General features: G+C 42.6%; 1 protein-coding gene across 5 annotated transcripts in view; it reads left to right on the top strand.

Annotated features, from left to right (window-relative positions):
* The window catches only part of Camkmt (calmodulin-lysine N-methyltransferase), a 378918-nt gene that overhangs the window by 301722 nt on the left and 57343 nt on the right, over nucleotides 1-19853 (top strand). For 3 of the 5 annotated variants that reach the window (XM_050146077.1, XM_050146076.1, XM_050146078.1), the window contains exons 4-6: nucleotides 12922-12982; nucleotides 14797-14851; nucleotides 15922-15985. In XM_050146077.1, the coding sequence (XP_050002034.1) occupies nucleotides 12922-12982; nucleotides 14797-14851; nucleotides 15922-15985 (180 nt within the window). Of the gene's footprint in view, nucleotides 1-12921; nucleotides 12983-14796; nucleotides 14852-15921; nucleotides 16011-16191; nucleotides 16313-19853 lie in introns of those variants that run through there. The other 2 variants (XM_050146080.1, XM_050146079.1) reach the window with 2 other exon arrangements.

Here is a 19853-nt window from a genome sequence, read left to right as displayed (position 1 = left end):
GGACACTCGGCCCAGCAGGGCTTTGGAGGATGGTGTTATTTCCAGCAGGAGGGATGCACTGCTTCTGAGGGAGTCCAGGCCTGCCTCCTGACTTCCCTCCTGCTGGGAGCTCGTCGGTCTCATTTTCTAGGGTCCATTTTCTCCTAGAAAGAATTCCTCTGATACCCTCTGACCAGGAACAATGGAGCGGAGCTGTTCTCCTGGGGGCCCAGACAGCTCACATTGGAGGGAGGTCTCCCCTCTGCTTATCTTTCCTACCCAAAGGGGATTCTTATTACACCACCAAAGAGGAAATCTTGAGACAAACATCTGTCAGAGGACTTGGTTCAGTTTGGGAGAAAGGACTTTTTGCTTTAAGAAGGGTTCTATTTTTAACATGTTTCATTCTCTAAACCAAAATATCACTTTTTGTAGCCCATAAAGATGCCACTACCATAATTTGTCAATTAAAAATTGGCCAAGAAAAAAAAAACGTTCACGAGTGTATACGGCTGTAGATGAGTTCTCTGCAGCTGGGGACTTTAATTAACCAAACCACTTCTGACTCAGTTAAAACGGACATGTATTCCAGACTGACTTACAGGACCATTTAAATCCACCTAAAAGATTTCCCAGTAGAGGTTTCTCAATAGAGGTGCTGGGACAAGTAAAATCTTTTAACCAATCTTATTTTTCTATGATGTCACAAGCTAGAGCCTACTGACAACCTTTGAAACTTTCATCTGAGAAGATGCACAAATATAGTAACTTCATCCTGGGGCCCAGACTTGGAAGAGCCTTAGAAATGAGTTCAACCCATCCATTTTATTCTTGAAACTAGAACCCAACTATGATTAGCCAAAGTCCTAAATTAGTCATTGGCATTCATGAGAATTAGAGACTGATCCTCTTGCCTTCCTGGACCAGCCAGTGTTTGAAGGAACAGCACACAGGGTTGCTCTCAGAGCTGGAAAGTGGCTGGCCCCAAATCCCAGCCAGACTGCATGGGCTCCCTGTTCATGGACAAGCTTCATTGGGCTCTTTCACTTGTCTCAATGTCACGTGACTTGAGCAAATAGCAGGTGCTCAGTGAACGCTGCCTCTGCTCTCTAGTGGTAAACTTACTAGCAACTAGCAGCATACAAGGCACAAACTGAGTGAGTGCCTGCTGAGTATCACAGCTGGAGGTATAGAGTGAGTGCCTACTGAGTATCACAGCTGGAGGTATAGAGTGAGTGCCTACTGAGTATCACCAGCTGGCAGTATAGGAAGCGTGGGTGAGTGCCTACTGCATACTCACCACATGTATTTCATCCCCAATCTGGGTTTTCAGATGAGGAATCAAGGCAATGAGATGTAAGTCGCCTGCTGAGGTCACAAAGCTAACATGTCAGGAACGTCTTTCAAGTTCACATTCTTACAGACTGAGCAGCGCAAGTGTGGCTGCCGTGTGTTCCTGTCTCTTAGAAGTGGGTCTCACCATCAGTGCCTGGCACCTGTCCCCAGCCTGACCATCAGACCCAAAGGCCAGAGCCCCTGGGGATGTTCTCAGAAGACCATCTTTCCTCTCTGCCTTCATGCCCTCTTCCTTTGGGCATATCTCCCTCATAGTCTGCACCTCACTGGGAATCTAATCAAAATGTATGGTTCAAGTCTTCCTGCTTCTTAAACTTAGGCCATGCCTGTAAACCTGCCCGGCCATCTGAGAAGCGGAGCAGAAAGCCTCTTGATGTCTCCTTCCTTGTGCTCACTATGAGTCCTTCCATAAGACCAATAGCATTCTGATGGCTCCTCCGGGAGCACAAGCAGCAAAATGGCAGCCCAGGACGCATCGCCAGCCCTTGGCTCATCGCCCAGTGGAAGGGGCAGGTTTTAGATATTAAGAATAATGTTTCTAGAGTTACATGAGGCCACATTCCAACTCTGTGACCTTGATGTTCCCCACACACGATAGTTCTGTATAGTATTGGCATTAAATAAATACTACATGTCCCCAGGCATGCTTCCCCGTGCCTGCTCTTCTGGACCACACATCCACACCCTCCCACTCAGATCTACTTGTGTTCTCTGCCATCAGTATGCACAAATTTAGGATGCCTTCTATTGAACCTTTATGGTACAGAGTGAGCCTGTCAATGTCACAGAGCAGGACAATCACTGTAGAGTAATATATACACACACATCGTGTGCATACACACAGAGATGCATAGATATATAGAAACACATTGTATACACATCTACATACACACATGGGCACATATATGCATAGGTATGTAAATATGTGCTTGTATGTAACATTATGCACACACATATATCTGTAGATACATGTACATTTGGAATTCGTATTCCAGACAAGTTTTGGAGTCCCAGAATCAGGACAATTTTTTTTCCCAAATTCAGTTCGAGCTTGACTTCATACATTACTTATTAAAGATGAGACTCTCCGTGAAAGTTCCATATAGATGCCCTCAAGATTGTATAGAAACAGTTCATCTTAGTAATAGCACACAGCCAATGGCCAGGGCTTCTACCATCGATAATGAATCTGGTGCATGTCTGATCTTATTCTGAGTGCCTATATGCAGTCTTCTCGGCATCCTGGAAGCGGCATTTATTGCTTGCATTTATTTTACACATGAGAAATCTGAGGCTTTGCCCAACAATGCCAGCTGAGGAAGCGGCACCCCTACCCGATAGTTGTTTTCTGTTTCTTTGCTGTGTTTTCTTTCCCTTGCAGCCTCAGTCAATACCTGGAATTACATTTATTGTCTACTGCCTCTATTAAAGCTATTTAGGGAAGGGCTGTGTTTTAATTACCGCGATAGCCTGGCTTCGAGAGCAGACATGGCTGTTAATAACTGTATGTTCCATGAATGAATGAAGAGGCTTAAAAAGGTTAAGCACCTTGCCAAGGTCACAGATCCATAAGAGTGTGTATTCAAGCAGAACTCCGTGTAACTCCAGAGCAAGAGGTCTTTTTTTCTATTGTAGATTTTATAGGGTGAAGCCCCCCCCTCACCCCGAATATAATTTGACTGAAGCCTATCATTTTTCAGATGAGGATTCAGAATCTCAAAAAGGTGACACTCTAAGTCCCAGTATCTTCCAGTTTGTTGATGTCACAGTCCAGGCCTCCCCTGGCTGGTATTTTAATCCACCATGAAATCAGCCACCTCAGTTCATGGAAAATGAGAAGAAAATCCTATAGGAGTCTTTTATCATCTACCTTCTTGTTCGCGATAATGCTTCCCATAATGCTCCTTACATCTAGCCATCCAGTAGGTCTTGTGAGCAGGCTTTTAAAGTATGTCTCAAAGCATCACCAGTCCCCGTGACCCAGCTGTCAGTTCTTCCCTGGCTATGTGTGGTAGCTTTCTGCCTGCTGCCTCCCCTTGCCCCTTGTCAATCCATTTTCATCAGAAATGGATTATCCAGAATTGGAGTACCCCAGAAATGGAGTACTCAGGATTATCTTCTAGTAAGTCAGATACAACACTCTGTTGCTTAGACCATTGCATGGATTTTAAGGATGCTTTAGTATGTTGGCACTGCCATTGGAGCCTCTGTAATCTGGCCCCTAACCACCCACCCCTCCAGCCTCATCCTATCCCACTTTCTGCCTTTCTCTCCTTGACAGCGCCCTACTCCAGGAATATCAAGACCTCCCCCCTCTTTAAAGCTTTTTTTCATGGTACTCTCTTTTGAAGGACCTTTCTGTCCATCCTTGTTCCCCCCCTTCTTCCTCCTTTGTTTTGCTCCATGTCCTCTGGAATCTCAGCTTCCACGGTTAAAAGCATCCTTTTTTGGGGGGCTGGATGGGGGACTCTTTCCATCCAACCTCTTCCCAACTCAGCTGGGTCCCCTGCGACATCTCTGCTTTTTCTGCACAGCATGTGTCACAGCTGTAACTGGCACATTGGGGCTCTTTCTCTGACCAGTAGGAGGCCTCAGTACCATCCTGTCTCTTCCCCCACTGATCCTCAAGATCAGAAATACAGTGCTTAGCTAATAAATATTTTGCCAGCATTTTGTAGTCCTCTTCTTGATTGCTATTGTAGGCTAACCTATCAATGACAGAAGAAATATGTGAGTGTAACTAAAGGAAAAGAAGAAACAGTAAAAATACTGAAAATGGCCTATGAAACGTAACTTTAGGATGTCTTCAACCATCAGCTCAGTGATGGATGTTTGACTCTAGATTAACCACAGCAGTTGGCATTTAAAATACGTCTAAACTAGCTTCTTCACTAACAGTAACAACAAAAGTAGCTGCGTACTTTAAATCCATCTTATTGTCAACCTTCCCTATCATTGTTACTACCCAGACATCTGTGCATGTGTGCCTGAGTGCGTGCATGCCTGTGTGTGTACGTACCTCTCTCTCTCTCTCTCTCTCTCTCTCTCTCTCTCTCTCTCTGGTGTTAAATCTGGTTGTAGGCTGTCTGCAGTCTATCAAGTTCACTAGGTCCAATTCTGATAGACACATCTATAGGGAGCCAAGCCTTCATTAGAAGGAAAGTGAGGTAGGATGAACCCAAATGACCATAGACATCTAAGCACAGTATGGGATTCTGAGACTTCCTCTCCAGACAGTGTCTTTGCAGCTGGGCAGCAGTGACTCCCGCTTGTAATCCCAGTGGGATGCTGAAGCCAGAGGGTTACTTTGGATCGGAGGTCAGCCTGGACTATGTAGTGACTTCCACATGGGCTTGGGCTACAGAGTGAGACCCTGGTCTCAAATAAATGAATGAATATTTTTTTTTTTTGGTTTTTTGAGACAGGGTTTCTCTGTGGCTTTGGAGCCTGTCCTGGAACTAGCTCTGTAGACCAGGCTGGTCTCGAACTCACAGAGATCCGCCTGCCTCTGCCTCCCGAGTGCTGGGATTAAAGGCGTGCGCCACCACCGCCCGGCGATGAATGAATATTTTTAAAATGTCACTCTTGTTTAGCCAGTGCTTTTAGAACCCCAGTGGGTAAAGGAGATAAAGGAGGCCTCTTCTTCTGTAAAGGAGACTCATCTGGCTTAAGCTGAGACTATGAGAAATAAGATACTTCTTGTTCCTGAGTAACATTTATGGTACTGGTTCTCAGCCTTCCTAACACGGCGACATTTAATTCAGTTCCTCATGTTGTGGTGACCCCCAACCTTAAAATTATTTCATTGCTACTTCATAACTGTAATTTTGCTACTATTATGAATAATGTATCATGATGTAAATATCTAATATACGGGATATTTGATATGCTACTCTCGAAGGGGTCATGACCCACAGGTTGAGAACTGATGATTTAAGGCTCTGTCTTCTCCTGTGAGATGGGTTTTTGGAGAAGACACATGTCTTTCTAGAATAAACCGTTAATTAGAACATTGTGATGCATTTTTTAGATCAATAATTTACCTACTTAAATATCGCTGTGGGTACTGCTCTCCCTTGGGAGCAGATGTCAGGAGTATAGCAGAAATGTCAATCATCGGTTCAGAAATCCCTGCAATATCAATGAAATGCTAAAATCCTGGGACGTTATCATTTTGCTGTGTGCTTGGCTTGCATGTACTCTAAAGTGCTTCACCGCTGCTCTGAGGAGCTTGACTCTGTTCCGTGAAGCCTTGCTACTCACTGCTCTTCCGAAATGCCCACCGAAAGTATCCCTGCTAAAGTCTATACAGAGGAGAGAAGAGCAGCTGCTGTGTCTCCGACTGTAGCCCAGTCCTACAGCTATATGCAAAGGAGGGGCTTTCAGCGGTTCAGCTACACATCCTCTGAGAGGCTGAGAGGTGGCTGGCAGTTGAGAGCGCTCCCTCCTCTTCCCGAGGACCCCAGTTCCATTCTCAGCACCTAAGCCAGGCCGCTCACACCCACTTGCCGCTTCAGGCCCCGAGGACCACTCCCCTCATCTGTGCCGTGAGGGCAGCTGCACACACATGGCATGACTGCACCCAGACACATACCTATAAATATGAACAAAAAGTGAAAATAAGTCTTCAAAAAGTCTTGACAAAAACCACGTAAGAACACTATAACGTTCTATTTTTAGGTACAAATTCACAAGGCAGGAGAATTTGGGAGCGCATAGCAACAGCACTGGTTTGAAAATGGAAGGTAGAGAAGTCATTAAGTTGAGAAACGGGAAAAAGTTTTGATATCTGTCACATTTCCTCAGGTATCTGGTAATTCGTTTCTAATTAAATGTAATGTAGGAATAGAAAATGCCGATTGAAGGCGAAGGAAGCCGAGTGTGGGGGTGAGCTGATGGGGGAAGGGCTCAGCATTCGATCTGTATAAATTCTCTTCATCTCTCCATCCTCTTTTTGGTAAATACCTTGTTAAAAATGCGAACATCCACTGCAGGTCTCCGCCTCTGTCTCCTTCAGTTGCTGGATGAAGTTTCTATGGTGTGATTTAAGATATTTATCAATCTGACTACCAGTTAGGGCTGTTACACAGAAAAAAAAAAAAAAAACCCTGTCTCGAAAACAAAACAAACAACCACAACAAAAAAGACCCTAATTGTTAAATACGTCTTCCACACACCTTGATTGCAGGATATACAGAAATCAAGCTCGAAGCAGGATGGAAGCCGGGTCCTGCTAACTAGCTCTCACAGTGCCAGCTGGTGTTGTGCAGGCTGGAGTGGGGGGAACTCAGTGTCATTGCATCTTACTCGGCTGTGGATTTTGCAGCTCCAACAGAGCAACAAGTGCCCACTGGGGCAACACAAGCAAATTGGTGACAAGAGGGAGATCTGAGGCCTACTGCTCAGGAGGGAATCCACATCCTATACTACAGCCTGGTCAAAAGCTCATGGCTGTGGAGGTCATAGATCCTACTGGGGAAGCTATGACTATTGTTTCACTAGAAGAACACAGTGTGCTCCTCAAAGTATCTTCTAAGTGAATATGCTCATACCTTAGATTAGTGCAGTCGTTGCCTTTGGTCAGAAAAGCTCCTTCCTAAAGTGGGCAATGGTAATTACATGACTCATTTGTAGCCAAAGTGATGGCCACTTTGGATGCTCAACCATGAGTAGGACTTTTGTATCTCTCCCTCTAAGGACCACTGCAGGGCACTGCGGAAGCTGGGGCAGGAAGAGTATAAGGGATGGAGGAAGGTGTGGTGAGGTGTGTTCTCTTCAGGACTTGATGTTACACCCTTGATCTACAGCAGGTGTGATTAGCGGCAGGACATCCATGCAAGGCTGGGCCTGTGGGCATCCCTCCGTATGGAGAAGAGGGACCAAAGAGGCCTGCAAGAACCTATAGGAAGGTAATAGCAGTAGTGGGGAGGTGTTTACCCCGACCCCTGAGTATCTCTGGGGACTTAATGGTGCTGAGGGAGAGAGGAGTGTTTTCTTCAGTGCTGTAACCACTGGTGGGGAGCCCATATTCCTAGGAACAATCCCTCACCTAAGATCCTCTGTTGGAACTCACTGAGTCACCAAGTGCTGAAACCAAATGAGAGTAGAAAAGGGATTATAAAGGAATAGAGGGTTGTTATGAAAAATAAAACTTGTATGTATGTATGAAAATGCTCTAATGAAACCCATTATGTATATAATCAACAAATGCTATTTGTGATTTAAAATAGATTGTTAAAGCCTTGTCTTGGTAAGGCTTTGAAGAAGCAAATATTCTTTAAAAGTTGTTTATTTCCAATCCCCTTTCACTTCACAAACATCGAAAATCCATTTTGTGGGAATGTGGGTGTAGTTTTCTAGGCTACTTCCGCTTATTGGGGGCCCTGAAAATCTTATGGGTACCTAAAGAAAATTTAGGATTATGGTCAAGTCCTGACTGAAATATTCTTTGAGGCTTGATAATCTCAGCCAGCAATTTTGAGGCTGTTCTGGATGTAGAACTCAGCGGAAACTCCAACAGAGGTCCTCTGAAATGTTGGATCATCTGGGCCATCTGCCTCTATTAGAGATTCTTCAGGGGGTCTTCCTTGATCAAACATGATTTTTTTTTTAACCCAGAGTGAATCCACAACCTCTCATTTCCTGTGGTAACAAAAGCAAAACCTCTTCTCCAAAGTAACATATCTTTTGACTTAAATTTTGAAGTCAAGACATTTTCAAAATATATGTTTGATTAATCCATCAGAATTTATAGTCAAGTGTCTTTTAGCAGCTGTTGCTCCTTCCTCAGCTGTCAAACAATTCAAAGACAACATAATAGCATATAGTATCCAGATTTTCTGTGTATTTTCCATCTTTATGTGGCTTTATTTTAAATTCTATTTATTTTATTTTTATTTTTAATTTCTGTGGGGTTTTTTTTGAGACATGGTTTCTCTGTGTATCTTTGGCTGTCCTAGACTCACTCTGTAGACCAGGCTGTGCTTGAACTCACAGAGATCCGATTGCCTCTACCTCCCAAGTATTGGGATTAAAGGTGTGTGCAATCACACCCAACTACTCTCTTTTTAAGGACTTTATCCTTTTTCTTTTCTCTCTCAAGCCAACATATATTTTAAACACAATGTAAACCATCTAGAGGGTTTTTTTGGTCTGAATTTATCTTTACTGTACATTTCTCCTTTTCTTACCTCATGAGTCTTTAATTTGCTAAGCCATATGGCTAGGATTAAAGCCGTGGCTTTGACGGCTGGATCCACCCCATTCTTTAGCTTTCTAAGAGTCTAGCATCATGGCAGAGGTACTGGCAGGAGCCATGTTTATTGCTACAACTCTATGGAGTTTCAAAGTCCCTGCCCCCACCAAGAAGCATGTTGTCAGCTATCCATAAATACCATTTAAGTGTTTAGTGGTGGGTCCTCTTAAAAGAGCTGCAAGGATTTTGCAACTAAAACTGAATCAGGAAGCCTCTCTTAAATAAGATTGCTTGCTTCTAGCAAACAGAGCCCACCTGAGAAAATGCTGCCACCAAGAAGCCATGCTTAACTCTGTTCTTTTTTTTTAAATGACAGCTGTGTGTTTGTTTATTTAATTTAGGCATGTGTATGTGTGTGTTCTTTTTTAATTAATTAATTAATTATGTATACCATGTTCTGTCTGCATGCCAGAAGAAGGGACCAGATCGAATTATAGATGGTTTTGAGCCACCATATAGTTGCTGGGAATTGAACTCAAGACCTCTGGAAGAGCAGCCAGTGCTCTTAGCCTCTGAGCCATCTCTCCAGCCCCCTTAACTCTGTTCTTTTTGTGCCTAGAATTCCTTCCCAAACTCTCTCAGATTTTAAGTGGGTTTAGTTGTCCATGTTGGCGCAATTTGTTGATAGAAATTTCTGTCCTGCCCAGTCCCACAGCCATTCAGTCCCAAAGAAACACACAGAGGCCTACATTAATTATAAACTGGTTGGCCTATTAGCTCAGGCTGTCTTATTAGCTGTTTAATCAGAATATGGATCATACTCAAGTTTTTAAGGATTTGCTTATTTTTATTTTCCATGTATGAGTATTTTATCTACATGTATGTATGTGCAGTATATGTGCCTGGTATTCTTGGAGGCCAGAAGATGTTGCATACACTGGAACTGGAGTTAGTGATGATTTGTAAGCCGTTATGTGGGTTCTAAGAATTGAACCTCAATACTCTGCAAGAGCAGCAAGTGCTCGTAACTACTGAGCCATCTCTCCAGAACCTGTACTTAGTTTTTGACCAGATATCCCATATCTAAGTATGGGGAAAAATATGTTAGGAGAAGGCATATCCTTCTCTTGCTATTTATACTATTACAAACTTTGAACCCCACTTAGCTATCTAATAAGAGGAAATGGGTTAATTGAATGCTGGTGTACACAAGAGGCTCTTGGTACAAATGACACAACTGGAGTGTGAGCTCAGTATTATGGACCCCTCCTATGCCTTATTGAATGGGGGTAAAATCAAGTTACTGAATCCCTGAATGGGAAGATCCCAACTGGGTGAGATACCTTTATGATTAGAAAGGTTTTTGGAATGATGTCTAAAACATTAACAGTGATTGTTGCTAATTGTAGAAATTTAGCCTTTTGATCTTTGTATTTAACTTGGTTTTAAAAAAATCACTCTGTAATTTCTTGAAAAAAAATATAAATGAGTTGAAAAGGCTATGCATTTTAGAAGTTATGTTCATTCTTCATTGGGGCTTAAGTTTTAGTTAAATACCCTTCCCCTATCATTACTTTAAAAAAAAAAACCCTCACAGCTATGTACTCAGAGTGATTACACCCACTTAGTGAGAACACTGTCTTGACTCTGCCTTCAGAGAATTTTATTATGTACTTTAGGCTTTTTGTTTTTGTTTTGTTTTGTTTTGTTGGTTTTTCAAGACAGAATTTCTCTGTAGCTGTAACATGAGGGCCTGCTCGTTTGGATTTTCTGTCCTGCCCCGTTCCCACAGCTGGCAAGTCCCAAAGAAAATCACACAGAGGTCTCCATAAGATTATAAACTGATTGGCCCCTTAGCTCAGGCTTCTTGCTAACTCTTATAAGTTATATTAACACATTATTCTTATCTATGTTAGCCACATGGCTTGGTACCTTTCTCAGCAGGGTAGATCACATCCTGCTTCTTTGGTCATCTGGGCAGGAGTGGCAGAGGAAGCTTCCCAGAATACTCCTGTTCTCTTTGCTCCACCTCTACTTCCTGTCTGATTTTCCTGCCTATACGTTTTGCCTGGCCAATCAGCATTTATTTAGAACATGATTTACAGAATACAGACAATTCTCCTGCACCATGTAGCTTTGGAGTCTGTCCTGGAACTAGCTCTTGTAGACGAGGCTGGCCTTGAACTCACAAAGATTCTCTTGCCTCTGCCTCACAAGTACTGGGATTAAAGTCATGTACCACCACCACTTGGCTGAATTTGGTTTTTTTATGAAGGTCTTTTTGTGAAGAGGTGTACAAGGTCTTATGACTTCGGGATCCAGACAAAGTAGTGGTAAAAATGGTTCTCCATCTTTGCCAAATCTTGGGATAATTGCTGTGTTCCACACACATTCTCTCTTCTATCTATTGTTCTGTGTCCACACACATTCTCTCTTCTATCTTCTGTTCTCTCTGTGTGCACACACATTCTCTCTTCTATCTACTGTTCTGTGTGCACACACATTCTCTCTTCTATCTACTGTTCTGTGTGCACACACATTCTCTCTTCTATCTACTGTTCTCTCTGTGTGCACACACATTCTCTCTTCTATCTACTGTTCTGTGTGCACACACATTCTCTCTTCTATCTACTGTTCTCTCTGTGTGCACACACATTCTCTCTTCTATCTACTGTTCTGTGTGCACACACATTCTCTCTTCTATCTACTGTTCCACCCTCCTTTGCCAACAGCGACAACCTGCTTTTCCTTTGTGTTTATTATGAACTAGGAACTGTTCTAAGCACACTGCATGTTTCACTCCCTTGATCTCAGAGCCATTCTGTGAAGTTGCTGTTGCAATCACATGCTTTCCAAATGAAAAGTCCAAGGCACAGGGATTAGGTAACCTATCCAACCTATCTAGCACTGCAGAGCAGGGACCGGAGCCCAAATGGTCTGATTTCAGGTACCTGTTGTCTTAACTGCTACCCTCTCCCACTTGTGTGCCTTCCCTCCAAATGTGTTTCCAAACACCTCTTGCTGCTTTTCTTTGTTCTTTCCCATGGTTTCCTTGCTACTGAAAATGCCGGGAGACTGGAGTAGAAAGGCCCTGTGGGGCTTTCCTGTAAGGTGCCTGCTGGAGCAACCTCTTTTTCCTTGTCATTAACTCATCCATCCACTGTCTTTGGTTGCTCTCATTTCTTCACATCCTCTTCTCTGAAATGTTTACATTTCTTATGTTGAGGCTCATCTCGGAAGAAAAATCAATTGTTTTCAATGTTTTTAACTTTGTGCCGAGTGCTGAGATATGGCCACTCTTTCCCAGGGCCATGGAGCATCCTTAACCCCCCAGGAAGGAAACCCAGTGGGGGGTCCCTTAATTGATGGCTAAGGCTGATTCCTTGGAGGAAGCCATGACTTTTATGCGGCTATAATTTATTCTAATCATATCTAAGGTAATATAAGCTCCTTGTAAAAATTTTGGAAACACAAAAAAGTATAGAGAAAATATTAAGAGCCCACATAATCTGACCATCCTATGATAACCACCAGTAACTATGACTTCCAATATATTTATCTGGGAAGCAATTCATATTTATTCTTGAACTTTGTCTTCTCAATAAATGTATAAGTGATGATCTTTGGAAATGCCTTTCCAGGCAGTTTAGTGTATAGGATTACTGTTGGATTTAAAGGCATGCCAAAATTGGTGAAATTAATGTCTCAATTTTATACTGCAGTTTGATGTTTTAATTAGAGTAATGAAGGAATTGTGGATATTTTTAAGGCATTAATATGGAAAGGTGTAGAAAGTTGGGTGATAGTGGTACAAGGCTTTAATCTTGGCACTTGGGAGGCAGAGACAGGCAGATAGATCTCCAAGTTCGAGGCCAACCTGGTCTACAGAGCAAGTTCTAGGAGAGCCAGGGCTACAAAGAGAAACCCTGTCTCAAACAACCCCCCCAATATAGAATGACTTCAGCAATTTTATTTGCCCCTTAAAGTGAGTTTTTTCCCATTCTTCCCCAGCTACAGGAACTACATATATAGCAAGTCTTCAACTTATGTGTCTTAATTTTGCATAAATAAGATTAAAATCCACTTGAACTACCATCCACATTTAACTTCTGATATCTGTAACGTTGGTTGTTCATAGTTTTTCTGTTTTATTGTGACTGAAGTGTAGCAAAGTTTCTGGAGGCCATTTTGCTGTCACCCTGGGGAGAGGTCATAACGTCGGCCGTTATGAAAATAACAGCCAAGGAAATTCATGATCTGGCGCAAGGCACAGAGCCACCATATTAAGTTTGGTTCGAGTTGCAATGGCCTGTCCCGAGTCTTCATTTTTAAAAGCTAGTCTGGAAGAAGAAGACTGTGTTATCCTAATATCTCCGCCCTTGTGTTTCCAGGCATCTGGCCAGCTGAGGAGGTTTTGGCTTACTACTGCCTCAAGCACAGAAATATATTCAGGTAAGAGCCACACTTAAAAGATATTTGTTTAGCTTATCATGGTTATTGAATCTGTGAATTAAAAAAAAAAAAGGTCCACTCTACGGCCTTCAAGCTGTAAATTATTGAGAGGAAGGAAGAGAAAAGGGAAGTTGCTGTGAACACGTGTTGCTTCTGAGGCCGATCTGCATTGCCGTGGGGTGTGAGCTCTGCACAGCTCTGCACAGCAAGCTTTTTGCTGTGTGTCAAAGGCTTTTGATTTTCACTCGAGGCATTTTATTTCGCTTTGATTTGGGGGAAACAAAGGGAAGGCGCAATCAATCCTTGCTGATTGTGAAGGTCAAAAAGAAAAGGGTCCCCACGATAAACACATTCTTTAACTTCTGCTGGGGAAGTCACCGGTGCCTTTGACAAAGCCTCATGGCTATTACTTGAAGATGTTCTAGTTTTAAAGGTATTTCTTGTGTCCTTGACAATATGTATAATATAAATTACTATACTAAAGAAATCAATAATCTCAGCTGTTAATATGTGTTATGTATCAAACCATGATTTCCTGGGACTTTGGAAAGAGGGGGAAAGATTCTTTACTTAAAAATTCTGGAGCTCTTTGGTACAACCAGAAAGTTCAATTTTTTTTTCTATTTTAATTGTCCTTTTATGAGCATCCTATATACACTTCCCTAATAGTCCATCATGTTTCATAATACACCATTGGTGGTCATGGTGTGTTTTAACCATATGTCCTTACACGCTTGGGTTGATACCATGTAATTTTTGAAGCTCTTTGGGTCCATACTTACCAAGCAGTCTGTGGTTGCTTTGAATAACTAAATACACATTCAAATATTTCCTAATATGAATGCCCTCTTTCACCACCACCCCCTTTCATTTTGCTTTTTCCCCCCCTCGTGGGATAGTCAACTTCTCAAACTGGGAGGAACAAACAGTGTTAAGACCCTAAGCATATAACATCTAAAGAGGGTAGCCCTGGATCAGGGCTACATGGCTGCCCTGAAGGCTGGCATTTCCTAATCTCGCTATGCTTAAACTCCAGCCAGCAAGCAGTGGGCCAGGGCGAGAATATCACACGTTGAGGGCTGATATTTCAGCCCAAAGGGGGAAGGTAGGTGTAGAATGGCTCACCCAGCCTTCCCTCTGAGCCCAGCCGGGACTTCAGGTCCGCTGGCTTAACCCTGTGCCTTCCCTGCCTTGCTTATTTGTTGCAGTTGTGCTGGGTCAGTTGTGATCTAAGGGTTAATTGCTAAATGCTCTTTGTGTAATTGTGCTTTATGGGGGTGGCTCAGCTTCCAAACTGTTTCAGCTTTCTTTAAAGAATTAAAAAAAAAAACCAAGATTGCATTTATTTGTGTGTTGTGTGTGACTCTAACGTAAGTTCACACACACACACACACACACACACACATATATATTCTTCGTTTACTCGTCTAACTGGTTTTGAAGGCATGAATGTGGATTAACGATGTTATCCTTTCCTGACAATTATCTTTCGCTACTCTAGCTAGTTTAGTTCTAAAAGACAGCACCATTGACAAGGGGAGAAAGGGAACCTTCTCGGATTTTTCAGCTCAGCGGTGGCAACGTTGCAGTGAACACTAATGAAGGGACCCCCACTGGTTTGCCTGCTTTGTGACTTCTCTATTTCATAATTATTTTTAAAACGCAAAACGACATGAGGCAGCCCAGTCGCATCCCCACAACTCCCCGGTAGTGTCGTCCTTACCGCAGATGGCGATTTGTTCCTGTAACATATATGTGGCTCTGGCCATTTCATCTCATTTGTATGGGTTCTACCGTTTCTTTCTCTCTTTCAGGGACCTTGCTGTGTGTGAGCTCGGGGGTGGCATGACATGCTTGGCTGGGCTCATGGTAGGTCTTTTCTCAATTCCAATCCCATTCAGAGGGAGGAACAAAAGAAAAAATTTCCAGGGCCTCCAACTGCTGGGTCAGAGAACCGTCCACAGCATCAGCTGCGGTCAAGCTGCCGGGTCTTGAGAGACCCTTCTAGATTGACTTACTTTCGGATCATATTGATTTTATGGTTGCCTCGATGAGCAGAGACATTTTACCTCAGTGTAGTCAATATCGCTTGTTGTGACATTCCAGGCCTCGCGCAGTCTTTCTTTGCCATAGCGAAAGCTTTTTTTTTTTTCAGATTATAGTCCCATTTGCTAAGATACAGGAATAGCCTGGCGAATCACAGTTGGAGCGCATGAGATAGCTGCTAATGTTTTGCCTGCGTTATTACACCAACAAACATGATCCAGAGCGCTCCGTAATTAGATTCTTTTGAATTAGATTGGCCATTCAGGAGCGTCGTTTCCCCATTCTCTGGGTTCTGAGTCATGTATTCGGGAGATATTCTGTAGCAGTACAGTGCACTAGACAAGTTTTTATGTCTCTACAAATAAAAGCATATTGTTACCCTGATTGGCATTTGACAAACCTGTCGCTCTTATACAATGTGTCGAGGTTACAGCCCAATGTGCGAGCATGTCAAAGCTCACAAAAAAATTAGCCTCACAAAGCCATCTGCCTGCAATGCAAAGTTATATGAAGGGCATCAGGCAGCCAGACAGCAGCGGGCTGAAAGGCAGAGTGACAGCCTTGTATGATGGCTCTACTAGATAAACAGGAGCCCACAAATGAAAGCCTCTCAGAATGCCATCATCCGCTGTCACAATGCAATTACCCAACAGAATGATAGCAAGATAGAGGCTCCCGCAAATGGAATGATAAAAGTATTGACTGATTTGATTGAATGATTAAAATAATGCAGACATAAAATGAAAAAAGATTGAAGATTGTTACAGAGGAATAGGTGAGGTAGCATGATACTGAAGGCTTGTCACTGCTGTCTTCACTTCCGCATAGACAAGCGTATTTGCTCCTTGTTTGCTCTATTCTTTTTTTTTTTTTTCCTCTCTCTCTCTTTCCAGGTTGCTATTTCTGCAGATGTCAAAGAAGTTCTGTTAACTGATGGGAATGAAAAGGCCATCAGAAGTATCCTTATTCAGATAGAAAGCCGGTTTGTTGCGCCCCCCCCCCCCCCCCCCCCCCCCCGGGCTGAGTAACAATTGGTAGAAAGAAAGACAGCACGGGGCATTAAAAAAGAGCTCCCCATACACATGATCAGTAATTAAGAAAAGCTAGAAATATATGGACTCACTGCGGTTGACTGCATATGTTTCTTTTTTTTTTTTTTTAAGGGCTTACAGACACTTCTCACTGAAGGAGCCGATGTTTTGTGCGCCTCTCGAGGCAATTCAAAATCTTATTTCATAATTTCGAAGCGTTCTCGCTCTTTATTTTCAGTAAGGTCTTCCAGCCCAACCCAGATTAAAATTGCTATTTACTTTATTTGGTGTTGCCTGGAAATGTTCATGTCTAGCTTCCAAGCCTGTCATATTGCACACGCCCGCCGTCCTGCACCTATGCTAATTGCTAAGGACTTGCCTATGTTCCCCCACTGGAAGCAGCTATCGTTCCTTCATGATCTCCTTTTATTTGGGATTAAAATGCTATCTCCTTTTTTTTTCTCCTGCTATGCTATTACAGTTCAAACCCCATTATATTAGATTACGCTTTCCTAATATGTACACAGAGTTCAGGAAATTGAACTGTACTTTAACTAAGGAAGGAAGCACAATTTATGGCTCCTCTGGCCGCCTCGCTGATGTGCTCCGTGTCGTTAACAGCCGTTAGAAACTGAGAGGAAAAGTGGTGGAAGATCTGTTTGCTTTGGATTTTTTTTTTTGACACGGTGAGGAAGGCAGGACCCTTATTTGAATTTTCAGGCCCTTCAAAGACTTGAAGTAGCTTTGAATTTTGTGGCATTTTACATAAAGCCTATTTTTGATTTCCTTTCCTCCTTCCTCTGCTCTGTAATTTTTTTTTTCGAAAATAAAATTCCCAGCAGCTCTATCAGCTGCTCACATGGAGGAAGGAGGACTGAGAAGCTTGCTCGCTAATATTGTTCTGCAGCTCTGCAGAGCCCCACCCAGCTAATTGCCTGACAGCTCTTTAAAAAAAAAATTTCAGGAAGGGAAAACAGCCAATCACAATCTTTGCCTTTCACACCAGGGAAAGAGATCACAAAAGGCGCTTCCTTTTTTTAAACATAGGGTTCTAATCATGATCTTGAGACTGGCAAGTTTCTCTAAATATTCCTGAAGGCGACTGCCGCTCCAGTCACGCTTCTTTCTTCTGGTTCCTTCTGTGCCCGTATCATTTCTCTGTGCTCCTCCTTGTCAGGGAACACAGAGCGAGGGGAGCTCTCAGGTATACTAGCTCAGCCCACACGGTGTTTTTCTGAGTTTAGAAAGACGGGGATATCGAACAAGAGAGAGATGTTTTGGCCACAGAAACTTTCAGACTGGGCCCAGTACCCTCGGATCTTTCCCCGCCCCCCTGAAGTCGCCAAGTGACTTTATTTAAAGGCACCAGAAATCAATTAGAACTTTTTATCATCCAACTGTGGGGAGCATCCAGAATCAGTATGGAAATTTAACTGTACTAAAATTATGGTTGAACTACATACTGCAGAGTGTCCAAAGGAGGGAAGCGAGGCTAATGTCATTAATTACTATCGCACCTTCGCTTTAAGCAGTAGAGATGCCATGCCAGCTCCTGAAATCAGAGAGGAAATCTCAGATTCTGCCATTCACTCTGCCGGCCTTTCAAAGAAATGATTGGTACAGCCCCCTCCCAAGAAAATGGATTTTTAACATTTGGTCCTCAGAGGCTCGGCCCCGTGAGTGCTTTATTGTGCTGGGTTTTACAATGGGTTTAATATAGCGGGGTGCCAAAGGGCAGGAGGGAGAACCTTACAATGCAGATGAAGTAGGTCCTTTCAGGATGCAGCCTAAACTGGTCCTGCGTTTTTATTTCATCTCTTAGGACCTTCCTGATAGGGTTGGGTTTTTATGATGGCTCGTTCCATGTTTGTGTGCCTTTTTCTGTTGTAAGTAGATCTAATTTATTTTAATTAAGAGAAAAAAGCATGCAAAAGCCTTAAAATTGGCAATGTGGCTTCCTGCTTTTAATACTAATGTTGTTCTTGATTTGCAAACAGCTCACAATAGGCATGCCTTGTAATCTGTTTTGCTGAGTGAGGTTAATATGAGTGAATCCCCTCCCCGTTTGTGTGCCCCCTCTGGAAGAACAACTCATTCACCAAATCACATACTGTCGATGCATATAGATCAAACAACTCATTTAGAAATCACTGTTTATGTCTTTCCCTTAAATTTTTAGGAAACCCAAATTATACAGCAAATTACCCAAAAATTACTTTCTAAAAAGGAAAGGTGGATGCCAATAGCAACAACAACAACAAAAAAAGTGTGTGTGGGGGGAAACATTGCCAGAAGCCAACAAATCTCTAAGCAAAGCTGCTAATTATTCTTAATGGGCAAGATGAGCACATTAAGAAACAAATGAACACACCAGAGAAATGATAAAAATCGACCTGGCAGTCACTCGTCGCCTGGGTATTCGCCTGTGTATTAGTCTCATCATTTTAACATTGTTCCGTTGTTCTTCAGCTTCTGAATGGAATGAATCCAACCAGTTTATTTCCTAGTCTCTTTAAGCTTCTGCCATTCTGATTTTTATTTTTTATTCTTTAGGAAGAATAGAATGTTTTGTTATTTTATTTCAGCTTGTTTTATTTTTAATATGTGAGACAGCAGAGAGATTGGGTCTGGACCTATAGATCACAAAAGCATGTTAGCCAATTGTGTGGCCGTTTATCTTTCTGCTGTGACCCTGGGAAGCTAGCCATGAATCTGAGATTCACTGCAAAGAGGTTTGTCTAAATAATAATAATAATAATAATAAAATATTTGAGCTAAAAGGAACTTTATATCTTGAATATTTTCTCAGACTCATGAGTAGGTTTCCTTGAAGTTTTTCTTAGTCCTTAAGGTACTGACTTTAATCCAGGAATCCCCATCCTGAAAACCATCTTTCCCTAAAGATACCATTTCTTCTGTGCCCCACAAGAATATAAGAGATAAGAAGAAAATGGGATCATCTTGTCTACCCAGTTCTCAATTTTGTTTTAATTATTATTATTTTAATTTTGTAAATGGGTGTTTGACCTGCGGGCATGTCCGTGTCCCGTGTGCATAGCTGGTGCCCACAGAGGCCAGAAGAGGGCGCCAGATCCCCTGGAACTGGAGTCCCAGATGGTTATAAACCACTCTCTGGTGCTGGCGATCAAAGTAAGCAGCCAGTGCTCTTAACCACTGAGCCATCTCTCCAGCCCCTCAAATTTATTTTAAAATAGTATACAAAAATGCCCTTTGGCATTTTCCCTTTTAGTGCAGTAAGGGAAGAAACCCCTAAATATTCATACATAGTAACTACTTAGGTGTGTAGCTGGCGAAGACCATGGGAGAAGAAAAGGGGAGGAAGATGGCAGGCTAAATTCTGGTTGCTGCAAAGCCTTATGCAAGCCATGTTGAGTAGAAGTAGAACTGGGGTATAGAGTACTTGTCTATAATCTTAGCACTTGGGAGCTGGAGGCAAGAGGATGAGGAGTTCAAGGCCAGCCTGGGTTATGTGCAGCCCTGACTCAAAGCAAAAAAGAAAGGAAGGAAAGAGGGAAGGAAGATAGGAAGAAAAGAAAAAATAAAACAACGTGGTTGGCCATGGTCACTAACTGATCCGCCTCAAACACCCAACCTTGGCCCATCTCTTGTCAACATCTATAGTGTTATCTTCAGAATCTTCCTGTGCTTGGAGCAGTGTTCTGTGTTCTTATCCCAGTGGTTTGTGTGCATAGACTCAACTTAGGGCTCAGGAGTCTCCAAAGCCAGGTAAATCCCATCACTCTTTACAGGAGATGCCCAGGTTTGCCATTTTT

Source organism: Alexandromys fortis, unplaced genomic scaffold (genome assembly GCF_014885135.2).
Source record: "Alexandromys fortis isolate MF-2015 unplaced genomic scaffold, M_Fortis_MF-2015_v1.1 scaffold_42, whole genome shotgun sequence".
NCBI classification, from domain to species: Eukaryota; Metazoa; Chordata; class Mammalia; order Rodentia; family Cricetidae; genus Alexandromys; species Alexandromys fortis.
This window is presented reverse-complemented; position numbering and strand designations above follow the sequence as displayed.